The sequence below is a fragment of the Lepeophtheirus salmonis genome, chromosome Z (assembly GCF_016086655.4).
Source record: "Lepeophtheirus salmonis chromosome Z, UVic_Lsal_1.4, whole genome shotgun sequence".
Lineage (NCBI taxonomy): Eukaryota > Metazoa > Arthropoda > Copepoda > Siphonostomatoida > Caligidae > Lepeophtheirus > Lepeophtheirus salmonis.
This window is the reverse complement of record NC_092584.1, coordinates 11,949,270-11,971,106: the sequence shown is the minus strand read 5'-3', so window position 1 is coordinate 11,971,106 and position 21,837 is coordinate 11,949,270. Positions and strand designations below refer to the sequence as shown.

Here is a 21,837-nt window from a genome sequence, read left to right as displayed (position 1 = left end):
GGATTTACCTCAGTATATCGAACCTCAATATATCTAATAGAAATAGCCAGCAAGATTGAAAGAGGTTGGGACAGAGCGATCACCTAAATACCTAATTTAACCTAAATATCTTAACTCAATTTATCCTTAATATAAGCACATTAAGTTAATAAAATACATTTGCTGTTCAGAACAGATTGTCAATATGAGCGAACGAACAATTTTGGCTTATTACTTTTCGACCAGCCTTTACTATGACAACTTATGGGCTGCAGTGTATTATTGGATCCAAATAGCGGTCGTAGTGGGTCCACATCATGAACCTAAGGGTCTTCCTCAGCACCTGTGAGTGGAGAGGGGGAGTATTATAGGAAAAGTAGGAGGGGTTCTTGATACTCAGGGTTGTAGTTACAGTGGGTAATACTACACCTTTTTGACCAGTGGTGTCCTTGCATAACCCGTGGGCCACGGTGTATCATAGGGTATTAGAAGGTGTTTTTGATACTAAGTGGCAGGGTTGGATTTTGATCCCCCAATTGAACCAGCGTAACCCATGGGCTGGGTGTATTATAAAATATTCGAAGATATCCTTGATACTCAGGATAGTGTTGGCCATAGGCTTTTATCCAGACAATTTCATATCATACTATAGTCTATGAAAATGAAATGAATGAAAGATAAATTTCTATGAAAATGTCCTATAACAAGGCTGTCTAGCCTCGGGAATTGTAAATGAAGATAAAATGACCATTGACCACTCAATTGTAAATTTTTAGATTGCCCGGCTGTTTGGCACGTTAGCCATAACATGAATATAAATTGTAACATTTCTTAGTTATTGTGGTACCATTTCTTATTATTTCTAATTCACCTACTATAGTGACAAAAGTAAAACTTCAATAATCAAATCGAATACTAATTAAATTTTTAATATTTATTGGTACCTTTTAATTGCAAAATTGTATATAAAATTCAAAATAAGAATATAAAATTTCAAGTCTAAGTTTATGAAAACCCATTAGTTAAGCAATTAAAAGATGAAATATTTGGTATAAACTTAATTTAATGTATTGGGTTATAATTTAGTTGGAGTATGAGGGAAGAATGGGGCTTGCCCGAACGGGAAGGTTGTTGGAAGCAGCAGCAAAGGAGTTGAACCCACTGGATTGTCCTTGGAATCCACTGGATTGATCCCTCCTTGGAATCCACTGGAATCCACTGGATTGTCCTTGGAATCCACCGTTGAATGAAGATCCACTATTGAAAGAGGAACCACCCTTAGCAGCATCTTCTTCAGCAGCAAAAGCGATTTGAGCTGCAACAGCTTCAGCAATTTCGGGGAATGGGATTGGGACTTCTTTTGGGAGATGAGCGGCAGAGGGTTGGAAACCATTCTCATCAGCGATCCAGTCGACGACGTAAGTTTGACCATCATCACCAATGTATTCGTAAGATCCCTTCATGACAACAACGTTGTCGGCTCCAATCGTGACGGTGGATCCAGAAGATTCTTGTCTGATACCGTTTTCAGATTCGAAAGAGTTGTCAAAGTCGCTGTTATCTCCAAGGGTCCCTGGAGCATTGTTGGTTTCACTGACGATAGCAACTTGGCGAAGAGGAGAAGTTTGGGAAACGGATCCACCGAAGGATCCTGAAGAACTGCCACCGAAGGGAGTTCTGACAGGATTCAAAGCCGATGCTTCTCCAATAACTCCAGAACCATAGTTAGAAAGAGGCTTGTCACGTCGTACTCTGACGAGTCCGGCGTCAATGAGAAGAGCAGAGCTCAAAAGAACAGAGCACAAAATCTGTAAATATAAAAATGGTCATGCTATAGAACATTCCTATTGAATATATTTTATCAATGTGAGTTCATACAAAAGTCTTCATTCTTGTTGTTGCTTGAGAGTTGATCCTTCAACTGATGACAAAAACTTGTGTTTCCTCCTTTTTTAAAGAAAAAGAAGGCCCTTTATCGATTGTACTTTTTTAGTGTGTGTTACTAACCACATTCGTTTTATTTTTTAATAACAAAAAAAAATTTTGAACGTAAATTAAGCATATTTACGGGTGGACACTCTGTTATAAAAATTGCGAAGGTCCTCATCGCACTCCCTAAGTTATACAATCTTAAAAAAAAAATATTTTTTTGCAATGAATAATTAAAACAATTAAAGAAAGAAAAAAGAAACTTCATTCCATTTATTAATAAATTTGAACGTGTATTTACCACATATAAGAGTCTGCTTCAATAACTTTATTATAGTTGAAGATATATTTTCATGTCAAAAAATTAAATACTTTTGACCAAGGATTCCCGTTTTTCCCGATAAATATATGTTCCCCAAAGAATATATCATATCTACGCTTAACCATGAAGTAATTTTGACTACCTAAGGAAAACAATAAAAAAATAGTAATTTTATAAAATAAGGAAGAAGTTTTGGTGAAATAAAAAAGTTATGCAAAACAAATTTAGTTGGAGTATATTTTTATAAAAATATGACCTCTGTGGTCAGTTGAGATAAAGAGTAACTATGTTTTAAAGATTGTAAACCATTTAACTACTACTAACTACCAAAATGCAGCAGAGATGTACATATACAACACATTTGATCTAATTCTTTTGATATATTTACTTGAATGACATATCATTTCTGAGTGGTAGTCATTATTTACTAAATAATATTTTAAACTCTCACATTTTTTTTTTTTAATAGTTAACATATAGATAGTGTATGTTTTCTTGAATCGGGTTACAAACGTCTAGGATCTTCAACTACTAAAATAAGGAATAGGAGCTGAAATTCATTGGATGTTCATAAACAATTATATTTTTTGAATACACGGTTAGATTATGAAACAACTTTTAGTTCCGTAAAAGTATCTTGAGCCTCTTTAATTTCATTTTTGGAATTATATACCTTTGGATCGTCCAAAATAAATGGCTCCGACATTATAACCTCAGGAAAAGATATTTGACACAAATATGATTAAAAAACTGAGTCAATTATTCTTTAATATGATATCTACATACGAGGTGTATCATCTCTTTTCCCATCTTTTTCTACACGAATAAAAGTTCCTATTTGTATTTCAATTTGACTTTTTCGTCTAATATTCGTTCGATACTTATATTTTCTAGATGAAAGCTTAGCATCATTACGTAATTTATAAATTATTTTTTTTCCATGAAATCGATATGGGTTGTCGATCAACCTTCATTCTCTTTATAAAACTTTTCTTTTTTAACTCTTTTTCTACACTTTTTTTTTAAATTGGGATTTGGTAAACATATAAATGAATATTGTAGTTAAAAATTAGTTTCCAAAGACAAAGACCTCTTTTGTTACAAAATTATACTAAAAATCTATATAATGAGTAAACATTAAAAAAAAACCAACAACAAAGAAAAACATCAAATAACCAAAAAAATCAGAAATCCAAAACTAAGAATATAGGATTTGTGTATGTGTATGTCTACTGAATATTATGATAATGTGATTTAAAGTTTTAATGTATTTGATTGAGCTTTCCGGAAATACAGTATAATATGCAGTGCTAAGTCGAATATAAATGTATCGTCCTTAGTTTTTTTCAATTCAGAAGCAATATTCAACACTTTTTGCTCCCCTACGGGCCTGAGGCCAACCCACTAGACTACACAATTGGGTGTAAGTCAATGGGAGGACCTGCAATGCCTCCCATCCAAACTCTAAAGCTCTTAAAGCCACTGTCAGCAAGCACTGGAACACCGTGACATAGGACTACATCTGCAACGGGTGTCAGGACTTCCATTGCTGCCTGAAAGTCATCGTTGCGGATAATGGTGGCTATATTAAGGGATCTGAGATATACGAATATTTATTGTATTAATGTTTATGAAATGATATTGTTAATTAATCAATTTTATTATGTAAAGTTTAATTCAGATTTTAATGGATCATTCGGTAAAATAATTTGTTGATAACAATTAAATATTATTTGTAGAAATATACAAATGTTATACAAAGCCAATTTTGAGAATAATAACTCTTGCTTGATTTTATGTCAACGAACCAGATATACAAGGGGAAAAAATGCATACTTAGTTGATGTACGCGCAACTTTGAAGAAAATTTTTAGTAGTATGAGATGTTTGTTAAGTAATATTTAAATGATTAATGATACTGTGAAGCTCATCTGGTCCTCGTTTAATATAAATACGTTGAAAACTTATGTTTATATATGTGAAGTCCAATGTAGAAATCGGGCATTCTAGAAAAATTTCGTTAAAGCGACCTATATGTAAAATCCCTGTCAAAGTGGAAAATGTGAAAAATGCCCGGGCAATCTATCAAAATTACCAAAAGAGAGGTGAATTGTCAATTATCTTGTTGGCAGTGGGTAATAATACTCTCATAGACCAATTGTTTACTTGCACAACCCATGCCACGGACTGTATTATAATATATTAGAAGGGATCCTTGATACCCCGGATGTGGGAGTGATAAGTTTTGATCCACCTGCATAATTTGTTTGTCCAGGTATATTTTGTAAATTAAAATTGAGTCTTTTTAACAATATTTTATCATACAGTAGTTTGGTTATACAATATAAATTTCAATGAAACTGTACCATATCACGGATATCTAGCTTTTTTAAATAATTGGCTGCATTGCCACATGAATTTTGTTTTTATGCTGCAGAACCTGTTGAGTTATTTCTTTTTTTGGAAAATGACTATACCTATTAAACAAAACTATTAAATACAAATATATTTTTCAATGTTTTCACGTATTATGAGCGTTCGAAGTGTTTGGATGATATTGCGATAATTTTACTAAACATTACTACTAGAAATGAAAATGATTAGTGGGCCACACCTAAACATTCGACAGGCTACAATATTGCCCACGATCTATAGCTTGGACATCTCTGCATTAGATCATCAAATTGCTTGTAATTAAATTGTATTTGAATTAATCCTTAATTATACAATTGCTTTCAATGAATTGTTGAATAATCAAATTACTCACAATCATTTTACCTCAGAATGTAAATGAACTTAAATTGATAATTGCCCACTGTTTTGGAAATTTTATAGATTTCTCGGGCATTTTTCACATTACCTGTAACATGAATATAAATTGTTCAATTCCTTAGTAATTGTGTTCCTATTTCTTTTTAACTTAATTTACCTACTACAGTGACTACATGAAAAAAAATCACATAATAGACTTTTGATATTTATTCATATCTTTTGATTGCAAAATTGAATATAAAATTAATAAACAGAATATAAAATTGCATGTCTAAGTTTATGAAAATGCATTAGTTAAGTAATTAAAAGATGAAATATTTGGTATACACTTAATTTAATACATTGTGTTATAATTTAGTTGGAGTATGAGGGAAGAATGGGGCTTGCCCGAACGGGAAGGTTGTTGGAAGCAGCAGCAAAGGAGTTGAATCCACTAGATTGTCCTTGGAATCCACTGGATTGCCCTTGGAATCCACTAGATTGACCTTGGAATCCACTGGATTGTCCTTGGAATCCACTGGATTGACCTTGGAATCCACTGGATTGTCCTTGGAATCCACCATTGAATGAAGATCCACTATTGAAAGAGGAACCACCATTAGCAGCATCTTCTTCAGCAGCAAAAGCAATTTGAGCTGCAACAGCTTCAGCAATTTCGGGGAATGGGATTGGGACTTCTTTTGGGAGATGAGCGGCAGAGGGTTGGAAACCATTCTCATCAGCGATCCAGTCGACGACGTAAGTTTGACCATCATCACCAATGTATTCGTAAGATCCCTTCATGACAACAACGTTGTCGGCTCCAATTGTGACGGTGGATCCAGAAGATTCTTGTCTGATACCGTTTTCAGATTCGAAAGAGTTGTCAAAGTCGCTGTTATCTCCAAGGGTTCCTGGAGCATTGTTGGTTTCACTGACGATAGCAACTTGGCGAAGAGGAGAAGTTTGGGAAACGGATCCACCGAAGGACCCTGAAGAACTGCCACCGAAGGGAGTTCTGACAGGATTCAAAGCCGATGCTTCTCCAATAACTCCAGAACCATAGTTAGAAAGAGGCTTGTCACGTCGTACTCTGACGAGTCCGGCGTCAATGAGAAGAGCAGAGCTCAAAAGAACAGAGCACAAAATCTGTAAATATAAAAATGGTCATGCTATAGAACATTCCTATTGAATATATTTTATCAATGTGAGTTCATACAAAAGTCTTCATTCTTGTTGTTGCTTGAGAGTTGATCCTTCAACTGATGACAAGAACTTGTGTTTCCTCCTTTTTTAAAGAAAAAGAATGCCCTTTATCGATTGTAGTTTTTTAGTGTGTGTTACTAACCGCATTCGTTTTGTTTTTTAATAACAAAATTTTAATCTACAAAAATATAAAGTATATTTATGGGTAGACACTCTTTAATAAAAAAATTGCGAAGGTGCTCACCGCACTCCCTTAGCGGTACAATCTTCAAGAAGAATACGTTTTGATGCCATGAATGATTCAATAAACCAAAAAAAGAAAGAAAGATCTTCATTCTATTCTTAGAATAAAATTTGCAACCTGTATTTTTTTATTTAAGTTTCTGCTTCATTAACTTTATTTTTCATGTAAAAAGATAAAATACATTTGTTCAAGGAATCCCTTCTCCACGAAAAAATATGCTCTAAATACGAAGATATAATTTGTAGTGTTGTATTCGAGATAAAAGATGAATGTCAAATAATTGAGCATTAAGTCAAGTTGAGTTTAAATACGACTAAATGTGTCCGGTAAATAATTTATTTTCACCTAAAAATGGTTAAAATTTAAGTTTATTAAAGAAATCTGGTGACTATATTATTAAAAACAGATAAAAATTTTGGCTTTAATTAGAGTATAAAATATATCCCGCCAAAAAATAGTTATGAAAAAGAAATATATAAGGAATTACTCAATAAAAATGTAGAAAAAAACTGATGATGAGATTATTAGATACACGAATATTTCATGATTCAAATTTGAGTTTAGTTAAGTTAATATTTTGGCAAGATCGAGTCATTTTCAAAATAATTGTCGATTTTGTTACTTCAAGTTAAATTAAGTATGTTAGATTAAATAAAAAGATATCCTGCCAAAAATAGGTATGACGAAAGATTTTAAATAGAAAAAAACTACAGATGAAATTATTCCATAAACGAATACTTAGGGTTTATCAAATTTTAAAATAATAGCTTGGGGTAATTTGTGTCATTCACAGAAAATGGTTTACCTTAGTTAATGGAGTTTTCTTCTCGAATCCAGTACAAGCACTAATTTGACTTTGCAAGTTCTAATACAATACGTGCAAAAGTGCAGAAATTAAAGTATTGTCCATGGAAAAAAAAATCAATCAGACTAAATTCTTCTTTTCATGTCTTAATGTACCTCCATAAGCACCTTAAATAAAAAATTTACGAGTGTCATTTTGATGGATTTTTATTATCAATAAAATTATTGTACAAAGCAGGAAATTCTATTATTAGTCTATGTGTCGGAGAGTGGATATTTTTTCCATTTGGACAAGGTCAATGACTGCAACTCTTTAACAAATGGAATGATTCATATTTGGCACAAGGAAGAATAATTTATCTGATAATTGAGTATTGATTACTATTGTACATATTGTTCGATTAAATGCTTCCAATTTCGAATAGCTAATTATTTTGATTAATCCTTAATATCTTGTTTCTATTTTTGGGCATAATATTTACCTTCTCTCCCCCCCTTGTGAGGACTTACGCCGTTGCATTATTCATCCCCCCTAGAGCAATGTGATTTCGGACTATTCTCTAAAAGTAGCAAAAATGTAATAAAATAATTATATATTTTATTGATTTTATTTAAAAGACGAAGGCAAATTAAGTGACATGAATCAAAAGAAAGTAATAAGTTAATATTCTTTTGGTATTTCAATTCTGGAACGTTTTCAATTTACTAAACAAAACAATCTTACTTCTGTACCTTACGTGCAAATTGAGAAAATAACACTTGAGCGTGACACCTTGAATTTCCATTCGTGTACTCCAAGCAGTTGGGTGTCTCCAGGACCACAGTATGTATACGCTGTGAGCAAGTCCAAAACTTTGTAGAGGAAAAAGGGCGCTCTCAAATATGCCAAACTGTACTTGGAGCTGTTAAAGAAAATGAGATCTTGGGGTCTGACAAAAGCATTGAAAGGGACATATTTTTTTGGTTGCAAAACTCTTTTGAATGTGTCTTTCTAGTTCTTTTGAAATTAATTATCATACTTTAAGCCCACTACAACCCTGATGGCAAGCCCCTCAACTACCCCTTTTAGTGCAAGTCAGGAATGCCTGTAGTGTCTGTCATCCAAACAACGAGGCCTTCAAGGCCACTGTCAGCCCGCATTGGGTCGCCATGACAGATGACTTCATCCGTAGCGGTTTTTATCCCTTCCACTGCCGCTAAGGCTGGGTATATTTAGAGAGTTCAAACACTCATCTATTTATATCATTAGTTTTGTTCAAATTATATTATTAACTAATAAATTATATCATGTGGAAGTTTAAAATTCAAAGTGTTCAGATTTTAATGGAGCACTTTTTAAGTGAGTTTAGTCCTGTGTATGTCTACAAGATATTCTGAAATCCGTATCGTTTGTTGACCTTTTTTTTTTCTTGTTATATATAAAACTGGAATGAAAACTATATTTTCATAATTCATAATCAAATTTACAAAATAAGTACAATCATTTTGGATTAAAAGTTTTGTTGTTTAAGAAAATATTCATTTGACATGGAAGGACTATGTAAAGAAATATTAATATTAATCCCGAATTGGTGAAAAGGCTTATATTTCAAATTAACAATAGTTTCCATCGATAAAAAATAAAAATTTCAAAGATACCCTTCTTTTTTAATGATGACGTCATGTCCAAACGCTCTATCGATTATTTAATCATTGTGCTCTCAGAGGTTCTTCTAATGGACAACATAGGAAGAGGATGTAATATATCCCATCAAGCAGAATCATTTCATGGACATAATATTTCTCATCATGTGCAATAATTACCCATTCAAAATCTAGCACTTAATATGATCATCAATGAACGTAAAAAAACATGTTTTAAGTATGTACAGGGTGGTCTTGATCAATTAAAAAATCTTTAACGGCTTATAACGAACAAACAATATGGGTACAACCATCCTTTTTTTATCATTTGAAAGCATCATTTAATGAAATTCAGTTATTTATAATGAGATCCTCATTTGATTACCACGGCCACACGACCCTGGAAGATTTGGCAGGCCCAGTCTACCTCCTGCCCGTCCAAGCTTGCCATTGTACGGGAATAGACTTCTTCAGGACTTCCATAGACAAAAGATACTTGACACAGACCTTTTGCTCGACTCTCCCCGAGAGATAGAAATCGTGAGGCTGGGATGTTTGCAGGGCAAAAAGTCGAGCTCCAAAATACAGAACATTTTATAACCAAGACTTCCTACAATTTGTTGGCCTTTTTAGCCGGTGTGCCAAAAACCAGAACCAGTACAATGGCATTGCTGGATCAGCACAAGGCTGCCCGACCCTAAAAAACCTTCCGATGCCGTGTAGTCAAGGTTATCAAGAAAAGCGAATCTCATAAGGGATGATTAAATGTCATCAAATGTGGCATTCAAAGAATAATAAGTTTATGTTTTCTCCCGCCCCCTCCCTCCCATTTAGTGTTCGTTAGTTATGGATCCTAAAATATTTTTCCAATTTACCTGGACCACCCTGTATAACTTTGTAAGATTATTCATTTAATCATTATGTAGGTTTGTTTTAGGCAGTTATAGATGCTTATGAGTCTATGAATATTGCATAAGCAACTGACGAGAATTTTAGAACTTTTATAAATGCATATTTAATATGTTTGTTGTTTTTTTTACCTTTTTCTTGGAATTTCCTCATTAAGTATACAGAAGTATGATTGAATATGAACTCGTTTTATTCTTTGTCATCATATAGAGTTTATATAATTTATGTACAAGTTGTAACTTGTATAAAATAAATGTACAAGTTACATTTCAAAAAATGATATGTTTATTTAAAAAAATAATTACTCTACTTGTTATTATAACTTTTTTTTCTCGTCAAACGAAAGGCTTATCTATCATTTAATTTAATAGTACGATGAAAATGTAAAGTATTCAAATCAATAACATATATAGGTGTATATAAATTAGGGTGTAGCGAAATGACAAAAGTTGGTAATTTAGTATCGCCGGATATTTTGTATTTTACATTTTATTCCTCTATTAATAAGAAATTAACCATCAAACATCCAAAAAAATAGACCTTTATGAACGCATTACTAATTAAAAGTGATACTAATATATGGAATAGAGTTTTATTATGTATCAATTCGAAAATAATAATTATAAAATCATCACTCTATTCAGGGTATGGTAGACAAGATAAAGTTGAAACAATTTTTACTGAATTACATAGAAATACTTCAAATTAGACAAACCAAACTTTTACACAACAGAATTATACATTTACATACGAATAGTCAAACGAGTTAAAATACATTTATAAGGAGTACTTTTTGTGGAAGCTTCATTTGAATGTAAATTTTATGGTCCACCCCACGATCCAGTTATCGAATTTACTTTGAGCTCTCGTCAGCACTTGTTATCGTTGTCTTAAATATTTCTTTTCTTTTTTTCATATCAAAGAAGCTGGATCAAATAAAATAAAAAATGGGGGATTTGAAAAATCAAATTTGGTTTTATGGGACAACACTTTAATATACGTCCACTCAAACATAAGGACACTAAAATTTAATCAAAGACATAGAATAAAACAAAAAAACATATATATCACAAAAATAAAAACCTAAACTTGAAAAATCATAAAAGTACTATTCGTTTTTTAATACGAAGGTGAAGATTCTCTCAACTGATAAAACACCAGAGATATCATGTTACGTGGAAGCACGTTTTGCATACAAGATATGATGACACATTGTAATAGCTGCATTAATAATCTTCTTCATTTATCCAGAGTATTAAGGCCAAAAAATCATCATTCTTCGTGTTGTAAACACCAAATTGTTCCTTTAAAAGTTTGTTGATGTAATTTGAAGAGAAAATGATTTGTGGTCTCGTGCGTGGGCTGCCAAACCCCACATTTACATTTATCTCCGAAAATAAAATTTTGCCCTTACTTCTAGGGTACCAGAATGTATTTTTTTTCCTGATAATTACTTGTAATAAGAATAACCCAATAGTTGAATTTACATGGATTGTCAATACAATTAATGGGGTAATTGTTCACTTTTTTTTAATGAAAATGAATAAATCATATTTGTTTTCTTGCTAATTTAACGTCAATTCAGTTTCTACTCGGCTGGAGTCAATGATTTTTTAGCACAACTCAAAAGCTGGAATTGGTTTTTTTAATTGAAAAAAAAAACAACTGAGTCGACTAAATATTTTATTGAGTAGGTTTAATTTGTGTGATCTAACCTCATAATGAGTATAAATATCGTAGCTAAACTACGTCCAAATGATTCATTATGAATAAAAATTTCTAAAGAGGTTTTTCGAATCTCTGAGTCTTTTCATTTTCCACGATTTTGTAACGAATTGTACAATTTAGCAAATAAAGGCAGAGTACTTAAAACACTTGAAATGTTCTTGCTTCCTTTCTTAATTCATTAACTCGCCTCAGTTGGCTCGACTTATTCTATTCAAGTCGACGCATCACTATATGTGACACGTTATTATGTTATATTTCTCGTAATTACTCAATTATCACATTCATGGCATCAATTCAGCAATGATTAAAATGACTACAAGGAAGATTAAAAACCAACACCGTCTTTGTCAGAACGATTAATGATATCTCTTTATTTCCCAGTACGTTTTTACAATGCACGTTTCACAGCCGTGGATCTGTTTTTATGATTATTTCAAAAACACTGAGATATAATAGTATTTTTGTAGTCGTAGTCATACTACTCGTCAAATTTTAAGCTCTTATCTTTGTGAGTCCTGAAGATGGGATAAACATATTTGTAGATATTAAAACTATCTACGTCTTCTTAAATGGGTCAGTCCAACCTGTAAATGAATCTCTACATATATGTAAAGTATATTCGTAGTCAATTTTTTGCAAATGAGAATTTTCTAAAGAAAATATTTTGCCGTACAGTCTTCCTAGAAACCGTGAAGGAACTTGACTCTAGAAGGTTTTTATACATAGAGTAGTGACCTTATTATACTCTCCTGTTTTTATAGCTCATACACTATATCCCAAATATCCCCTCCCCCCTTTTGTTCTAATAAAATCTTAACTGAAGTATATTTTATCATCATGGCATGAAAGTCAAAAATGCAACAACATATACCAATCAATTTAGTCATATTTTCTATTGTATATTTATTTATATAATATAACTAACATTTTTTCTACCTATAATAATAACCATTACCTAACCCCATATAACCTTTTTTAACAGCATGGAATCCGTTTTTGTCACACCTCCTAATGTTTTGACACAATCCCTACATGAAAATGTTAATGGATGTTGATTAATTAATAAAAAATAAAACAAAAAATTGTTTAATACTATGAATAAAACTACACAAATTGGTGATCAATTTTTTTTTTCAATTGAAATCCTTCATCACATCATATCATATTATCATGTTTGATATAAAAATCTGTTTACAATATTATCAATGCTCTTCTAGAAGGAACGCGGATAGAGGTAGGGTGTATATGCTTCTTTTGGCATAAAAGGTAATTTCTAGACGTGGTATGTGAAGGATGAGTCTCTGAGTTATATCCATCTTCCAAAGTGACAGAGCGCAGGGATAATTTAGTTATCTTCTCTATGAAACAAGAATGTCAGATCCTGAGCTTCATTTATGGCATTATACGATGCAAAATATCGTTTTGAGTCTCTTCTCTCATTGGTATATTAATTCAAATACAGGATTCAATATTTGATTAAATACAAAATACTAGATTTGAAAATTTCTATTTTACAAGTAAGGACTCTTATTTCTCGAAGGGTATTTTTCAGCTCATCAAGTAGTCCTATAACACCAGATGAAAGGTTAGAAGAGAGTTGATAATATTTTAAAATTTTCTTGATATCAAGCATGATAATAAGTGATGAATAATTCAATTAAGAAAAAAGTTATCAACAAATTGTGATATTTGTACATAATATTGACTACAATACCGTGGCATTGGAAAAAATTGGGAGAGTAGATCACAGTGCATGTATATGCATGAAAAAGAAAAGGAAAAAGTGTTCAAGCGTTCCCTTAGCTTCAAGATTCAAATTGACGTGACTATGTTTTTTATGCACGTTTCTTCTTATGTCGAATTGTAAACCCACTTTGACTCATTATGAAGAGGACCCTCACCTTCATAGATCCCAGAATACAAGTTTATATATTTTTTTAAGAAAATATATAACAAGGGTTCCATCTATAATTATTTATACTCTCTAAATATATTAAAATGAAGCACAGTTTCTATGTGTCTCTGATGGTCGAGGGCACATTTTGACGAACGTGTTTAATTAAAGGTCAGTGTTTCATTTAAAAAAAGGAAAGGGAAGGAAATATTTGGTGCATCAATATACAAACAATCTTGAACAAAAATAAAGAAAATAAAAAAAAAAACCAATTGATTTTTTTACGGCGTACTTCAACACACAGCCCAATATTTGAGAGACATTTTTTGATTCAGTTAGAGTGTTGTATTCAAATTCGTAGGATGATTCAAAATACCAACTTTAGTATAGAGCCGCTATTTTATTTAATTCTTCAAATAAAATCTATCAATTTATCAAGTCATTGTATCAATTTAATATTTGGATTTGAAATATTGATTTAAATATCAATTTATTAAGTCCATCATTTTAGGGTACTTTAAGTACAGTTTGTGGCACAACCCAAGGGTTAATAGAAATAATTTGTTTGTAGGAATGGGCCATAATTTGTCCATGAATGTTGATACAATCCCCACTCAATTTTGAGAAAATTCATTCTAGCTTGCTTTTGTTTTGACGGGCCATATATTTAAAAATTAATAAATAATGAATAGGACTTTATATGAGATTTGGCAAAAAGCATATCTAGCTAAAGTCCAGCACATCATGTTAATGTAAAGAAACGGAAGTGCATGTCTACAATTTGAAGCTAAGTTCATCGACACTTAATAATTCTGACTAATGCAGAGTTCACGGATATTCACAAGCTCGGAATTTACTGGATTTGTTACCATGTCGTGGGAACATTGGTTTGTATAGTTCCCAAAAACTTTACTATTCATGTTTTTTTTTGTTTTTTTTCGGAGTTCAAAAATGAACGAATGGACGGAAAAATGAACGAATGAACGACGAACAGACAAAAGAACAGAAAAAGGCTAAATGGATCAAAGCCAGCCATATTATGAACATAATTCTTTTTCATTCCTTCTTTGGTAACTAAATAGTTAATGTGTGTGTCTTTTTTTGTTAGTGAGCTTTTTTTTGTTACCAACTGTATCATTTACCATGGTCATAGTAATGGTTCCTCTAATTGACGGTTTCACATGACCTTTGTATGCAAGTGATGTTTTTATGTTGTTAAATTTTGACATTAATAATCTCAAAACAGAAAAAACGAGAGGGGAAAAAAAAACAGGATCATTGCAGATATTTATAGAAGGAGGAAGTGAAAATATATTAAAGTGACCTTGTTACTCCATTTTCAATATATATCAACTTAACAGGTGAAATAAAATGACTTTTTTCTACTCTTCAGTCCACACTTCCAGTTTTTACTTCTTCATATATATTTCGTTCCTCATCATTTATGTATTTTTCTAGATATATACATACCTTAAATCTTATCTTTAGTATATAAAACCTCAAATCTACAGTGTGGGTAATCAAATCTATAAAAATATTCGTTCAACAATATTTGATCATATATCTCAAGAATAAAAAGAGATTAATTAAACTATAATTTATTCAATGTGATTCCCATCAGCTGCCCACCAGCCTTGGAATGGGTGTTAAAGAAAGAGCAAGTCTTTCTGATCTATCCCCCTCATCCATTATGTCCAAGGCTTCAATGGTGGAAGCCTGCTGTTTCCAATGGATTCAGATCTGATGATGATGGGGGACTCATTGATGCAGGTCAAAAATCACACAAATTGCACTCAACCCAAACTTTGGACTGTGAGCCTTCAATTTGATTCAGATAGCTTAAATATGTCCCTAATTGAATACACATTAGCGCAGGAGCACACAAAATGATTGCCAAAATTCTTGGGATTTTGTTTTATCACGGAGAAAAATCAGGATGTCAAAACATGACTTAATTACGAATGCCGTGTCCATGGCTGCTCGGAGAGAGTCCATTTTTGATGAGAGGTGCGCATACATTTTTCTCTAAGACTCCTCAAACTACAAAGTCTCCAAAATTGTCAGTAAAAAACTGAATGTATGGGCAGTACAGGGCAGGTGTAATTAATTGATTTTTTTTTTTTTTCTAATTTATCGACTCGATTCCGGTGGACGTAGCACGAGGTTTGTTGATTGAGTTTTTGCCGATCGGCGTTCAATTGCAATATGGCGATATTATGTATATTGCTGATCGCAATATTACAATCGGCCCTGATCCTTATATCCCTATATAGCAACAGAAATACTCCCAATAAAATCCGATCCGATCAATTTATTTGCAATTAAATATCATGTAATAGTGCAGAGATACTGGAGACGGATCTTTGTGTTGAGACTACTATCAAGACTGCTTGTTCATGGTTTTGGTGACATAAAAGCCTTGGTCTTGGTTAGATGCAATCCACGCGGCTTCGCTATTTTTCTCGAACTAAAAGTACTAGGCTTGGTCTTGATTTTCGTCTCAAAATTTATAACTTCAGTCTTGACTTGGTCTCGATCCTTAAATATGTCGTGGGAACTGATTTCGGCCGATATTTATAATTTTTTGACGCTGCAATAACTGAGGAGAGGGAGAAGGGGTTATTCTGGTACCTACATATATATAATATATAGGTTTTGTTATATGTTTAAAGAAATTGCATATTTGAATATGATTTCAATTAAATTGATCGGATCACTGATTGCAAATAACCCTGATCGTTATATCGCAGTGAATTTCTGATCGCAAATTTTTCCCTGATCGCTCACAAACCTGCATAAGGCTACACTAATTAGATCCCACCAATTTATCCAATAGAATATTTGTTTTTATAGTGAATAATGTAATGCTCATAAAGGTAAACATCTTAGTGTCATTTGGAAGGATGATATCAAGGGTATCCTAGATATAAAATATATACACGTGGATTTGGGATCATTATCAAATTACTTTCATCTGGATACATAGTTATTTAGTGTAAATTTTATGTAGGTATGGTTTAGTCAAATAATAGTAAATATTATATACCTATATCTACCATGGTTTGACAAAAGAAGCGTGAATTGAATAATTTTATGTTTGATGCACATTTATTTTTAGGAATAAAGATATCCCAACCTTGATAATATAAATCTTTGTATTTTTTTTTATAAATACAAAGATTTTCTATATATGTCGTTTGCAAGTTGTAACTTGTATAAGCAGGTACGTCGGCTGGAAGGGCTGTAGCCCCAACCAAAATTTAGGAATTTTTACTTTTTACTAAAAAATTTAAATTTTGTTAAATATCTTTGGATTTTTGAAAAAAAATTTCAAAAAGTTTAAAATCTCAATTTTTTTTTAAATTTTTTTCCAAAAAATTGAATAAATTGTGAATAGCTGTGGATTTTTTTCCAAAAATGCAAAAAATACCCAATTATAGACTGCTGACCCCCTTGATGAGTAAATTGGTGGATTTGGGAGAAAAAAATAGAATTTTTTCACGGTACAAAATTATATTTCACTTTTTTCTTGGGAGCCTGTTCAATCGTTCATATAATAATTATTATAAAGATAAAAATAAACAAACAATCTGTCATACAAGGAATTTTGATTTTTGCCTAAAAACATTTAATTATTTTAATTCAAGAATAAAGCTGGGAAACAGTAATGGACGTAGTTTCCTCACGATTTCCTATTCAGCCCTTCTCTCTTGTACTAAATTTCCGAATCCACTCTCCGGTTAATCTCATCACTTCTGTATTTGGGATCACTTTTTCAATTATTTATACTTTTATATAATGTATCTTGGTGCAATGTAGTCCAGTAACTTTTTCTCCTCCCTTGATGTAATCTATATGTTCTCTCATCCTGTTTCTTAATCTTCTTCCTATTTAGCCTACGAATTGGGCTCCTTAGTTGGGCTTTTGAGCAAGTAATACAATATATTACTCCAGTTGTCTCACAGTCAACCAGATCACTAATATGTACAATTCAATGTTATATTCAAAACATAAGAGTTCATAAATTTTTTGTCATATGCTTAAAAACGCATAAGAAGAGCATATTATATAAATATAAACAATCACTAACATTCAATATATGAATCGGATGAAAGGTTGAGGTTGCGTAATATGATTATTTCCCCTCCTTTCTTCTCTTTAAATATAATATTATATACACGAGTTCCGAGTGCATCCCTAATCTTCTGTTCCACAATTTCCTTTACATGTATCACTCTACTAAATTCATAAAAAATATGGGAAAGGGGCCCCCGTGCGATCCTTGACAAAAGAACAGAGCCTCTCAGTTTCATTTTTTTCTTTTACCTGTCGTTGAAGAGCTTTGATGTAGTGAAACGTTGTCATAGCTATTTTTCTCTTAAATCGGTGGATTTATTATGACCGATCTCCATCCCACTATCGATCCCCGTATCTATTCTGTTCAGGTTTCAAAGTTGTTGTTTTTATAATGTTGCATGGAAATGATGCGGTGGGTACTTACAAAAATGAAAGGAGATATGCATAGGAGTCAGTTTATTTGTTATAAAGAGACCATTCCTAAATGGTGCATTAGCTCATCTCTACTTTTGAAGATGTCATTAAAATTTACAGGCTCATTTTCTCCCAACAGTGGAACCGACAAAAGGGAATTTAAAGAAGACATTCCTTATTACTTGATATTTTATTTAAGTATAATCTGTTATATTTCATTGTATGAATTATTTCGTTTATTACTATTTCTACCTTTTTGCAGGTCTTTGGACATTCAAGGTGAGATACATTAAATTTGCTAAAAAAACAATGACTTGATGGAGGCGTTCTGAATCTTGCAAAAGTTAATGAGTGACCTGATATTAGTCGTGGGAGTGTGGAGAATTCCAATAAAAGTGTAAAAAGTTTCTTGGTAATTGGGATGTAATCCAGTGCTCCATGCAACCCATTACTATGAAACGTCATTATAAGGCTCTTTGGTTGATGGAGCAGACCAATATCAACATGTGAGGTTTCTGATATGATTTTTTCCTAATGCATCAATATTTATACTGTTGTTGGAACGTTCATATTCTACAGCATCACGATTTGGCTTCCTAGTATTGTTTAAGTCCCCTCCTATAATAATAAACATATTTTTATTATCTAACACATCAATTAATATTCTGTTTTATCCCGAATGGGCTGTAAACTGAATAAAGGCTTAGTTTGCTCTTTAAGATACTCAGATCAAGTACAAAATAATTACCATTGTCATCGATTTTTTTTAATCACAGGCTGGAGATTATTTTTGACGAGAACCAATTACTTCGTCATGGGGAATTGGGTAGACGTGGTAGGACTTTGAAGGTCGTTTTTGGGGAGCGTGACCGATTCCGTCCATGCAGTTTTTCGGGAGATATCAATGGTGGGATTGATGACATGATCTTTACTTTCTATCGGAGATGTTTGATTGTCCCCAATCTTATATCTTTTATGTGTTCTTATGTGAAGAGTATGAAAAGTATTTTACATACAGATGGGAGATAGTTTTACCACTCGTAGAGAATTTATCTCTATTGTAAGGATAAATTATGTTTGCGTAGTAAAAAAAATCCTACCACTTATGTGGATTTATATTCTTCACCATTTTTCTAAATGAAATTTCTTTTAAGTCAATAATATCTTAGCAACTAGATATATGAATCGCCACAAAACCTCGTAGTGATTACAAAACATTATACCAGGAAAGATTAGTTTTAATTGAATGGCTCCGTAGGAATTATTACTGATTTGATGGATTTTTCGATGGAACATTCAGATTCATCAATCTGTGTTTCAATTTTTACTGTAGGGGATGTAGTGCCCCTCCCCCCAAAAAAAATTAAAACTTTAATATTAAAATCTAATTTTTGAAAAAATTTTCCAAAAAAATTACTTTTTTGAAAAATTTGTAAATTTTTGAAGTTTTTCGGAAAAAAATGTATTATTCGAAAATTTTTCTTCAAAAATTTATTATTTGAAAATTTTTCTTTAAAAATTTAACTTTTCGTATATTTTTCCCAAAAAATGTATTTCCTTTGTATAACTATAGATTTTCTGACTTTTTTTTCAAACTTTTTTTGTATGAATAGTCATGGATTTTTGAAACTTTTTCCAAAAAAAATAATTAAAAATCAGCACTACCCTCAAAAAAAAAAAAATAATAATAACATATTCCTGAGTTGCCCCTTGCAGTACTTTTAGGGTAAATTAATTTTACTTCAAGTTCTTTTGGGGAATCGCTAAAAAAATTACACGACCTCTTGATCTAGATTTTTTTTATTATCATTCCAACATTTGTAGGCATTCGTCCATAAAAAATTTATTTGGGTAACTCTGAGTAAAATATATAAAATACTTTATTTATTATTATTTGTATTAAAATGAAAATTTGTCAGCAACAACAAAAAATCAATTGAAATGATTTTGTAAAAAAGTTTCACCTGATAAATTAAATAATCTTTGTAAAAGTGTTCTTTAGTTTTTTTAGATAATAATGATGGATATTTTAGAACATACATACGGATATATAGATATGTATCTACATATAATTTCAATGAATTCAATGCCTATAAAAAAAGGACTTTTTTAGACATTTCTTATATTAGAATCATCAATAAATAACTATATTTTAGTAGCTGGAGCCCTGATTAAAGATGCCATCACCAAACAAAATACAAAAATAAAGAATATATTTTGAACATATTGTTTTTAAAATTCAATAACACTATCCAAAATTTCAGCCATTTGTGATATGTAGTTCTTAGTTGAGAATTGTTTGAGCGAGTAGATTTTTATTTAAGAAAAATACATATAAATATAAATGAAATATGTTTAGGCATAATAAATCAAAGTTCATGACATTTAGAAAAAATTTGGATTCGCATTTTCATAGTGTAAAAAAATGTCATAAAATCAATGGACTGAGAAAATAAAAGAAAAACTTTAACTTTCGTATTTTTTTGTCAGCTGTTGATGTATATTTTCCTTCTTTTATTAGTTAAAAATGATACTATTGATAATCTAGACATGAACAATATCTCATTAAAATATAAACATACGTATTCACTAATAAATATAAAATAATAGTTTTGGATTGGAGATGTGTCAAAGTGAGTAAGCAAATATGAAATTGCTATCTAGTTCCTTTGATCCATTTGATTAGCTGATTTATTTTGAAAAAAAAATAAACAATAGAAATAACTCAAGTGAATTTGAGAAACCAACTCATTCATCAGAGAGTTAAAGGTGTAATGTTTCAAGGAGGGCTGCAGAATTGGTAAGTAAAATGCCCGACTCTGAATGCAGTATTTCGAATGTTAAGACTCCGATTCCAATTTTTTAATAATTTATTTTATATCGTATATGATAAATTATGAGTCATTTGAGTTTATAGACTATAAATATGGATTTATTTTATCACTTTATCTAGTTATTTGCTGCATTTCGTAAATAATTGTCTAAAGAAAATATTTGGAACATAAGATATTTATCAAGATGAACAAGGAATGAAATGGATTAAAATCTATTTATTCATAGTATATCTATGAGTACATAATTTAGGCACTCGTAGCCGCGGCACGACAATACATACAACCTCTCACTCTGACGAACCTTTTTAGACTGATGACATTGACTATTCACAAGACTATGTAATGAACTAACATGGCTAGTGGCTGTGCTCTAACCAATATAATCGTTTAAACTTTAGAGATGTTTGGGAATTGTGATCGGTTAGTCTATAGAGCACGATGGAAATTCTGGAAGTAAACCTATAAATGAGTGAATTGTTATTTGAAATAAATTAATAGTATTATGTACCTATAAATTATAACCATTAAAGAAAAAACAAACTTTACCAACATTAAATGTAGATTACAAATAAGTTTTATTTAGATACATTACAGTAATTTTTGTGCCTGACTCCGTATAAATTTTACGACTCCCGCTCTAACCCAAAAAGCGCCGACTCCTACTCCGCAGCCCTGTTTTCAAGTGGTACAAAATAGTGTCATCGAAGGATATTGGGACTACTATTAGTTTGTTTTTAAAATGATATCAAAAGGAAAGACTATTAATTTTTAGTATTGTGTATTTCTAAATTAATAACTTGTCACCAATCAAGACATATTTCATAACTAAAAAAGACATATCCAAGTTTTTTTTCCGTCTCGCATATACATATCAATGATTGGAGTAGGTAAATATTAGAACACAAAGGAAATATTCTTTGAAACGTCAATAATTAATTAATTTTAGAAATTGATGATCACTCAGAAAATATGGAGGTGCTCCTCCCAAAAAATGGGATACAGAAGTATATAATGTATTAAAAATTTACATAGAAAGTGGCCAAAAATTTGATATTAACACAAGATATAACAATGATTTTTGAGTCTCCTAAAGTAGCAGAAAGTTAATACCAAGTGGTCCATT

General features: G+C 31.6%; 2 protein-coding genes across 2 annotated transcripts; both read right to left on the bottom strand.

The window, feature by feature from the left end:
• Nucleotides 1-898: 898 nt before the first annotated feature.
• On the bottom strand, nucleotides 899-1,990 carry LOC121130108 (uncharacterized). Its single transcript, XM_040725822.2, has 2 exons — nucleotides 1,858-1,990; nucleotides 899-1,787 (listed from the first exon to the last, which is right to left on the bottom strand). Exons 1-2 carry the CDS (start codon nucleotides 1,867-1,869, stop codon nucleotides 1,062-1,064), a joined length of 738 nt encoding a protein of 245 aa, XP_040581756.1. The 5' UTR covers nucleotides 1,870-1,990; the 3' UTR covers nucleotides 899-1,061.
• Nucleotides 1,991-5,194: 3,204 nt separating this feature from the next.
• On the bottom strand, nucleotides 5,195-6,287 carry LOC121130106 (uncharacterized). The gene is made up of 2 exons (XM_040725818.1): nucleotides 6,201-6,287; nucleotides 5,195-6,130 (listed from the first exon to the last, which is right to left on the bottom strand). The coding sequence occupies exons 1-2, from the start codon at nucleotides 6,210-6,212 to the stop codon at nucleotides 5,357-5,359; spliced, it is 786 nt and encodes a 261-aa protein (XP_040581752.1). The 5' UTR covers nucleotides 6,213-6,287; the 3' UTR covers nucleotides 5,195-5,356.
• Between the last annotated feature and the right edge of the window lie 15,550 nt (nucleotides 6,288-21,837).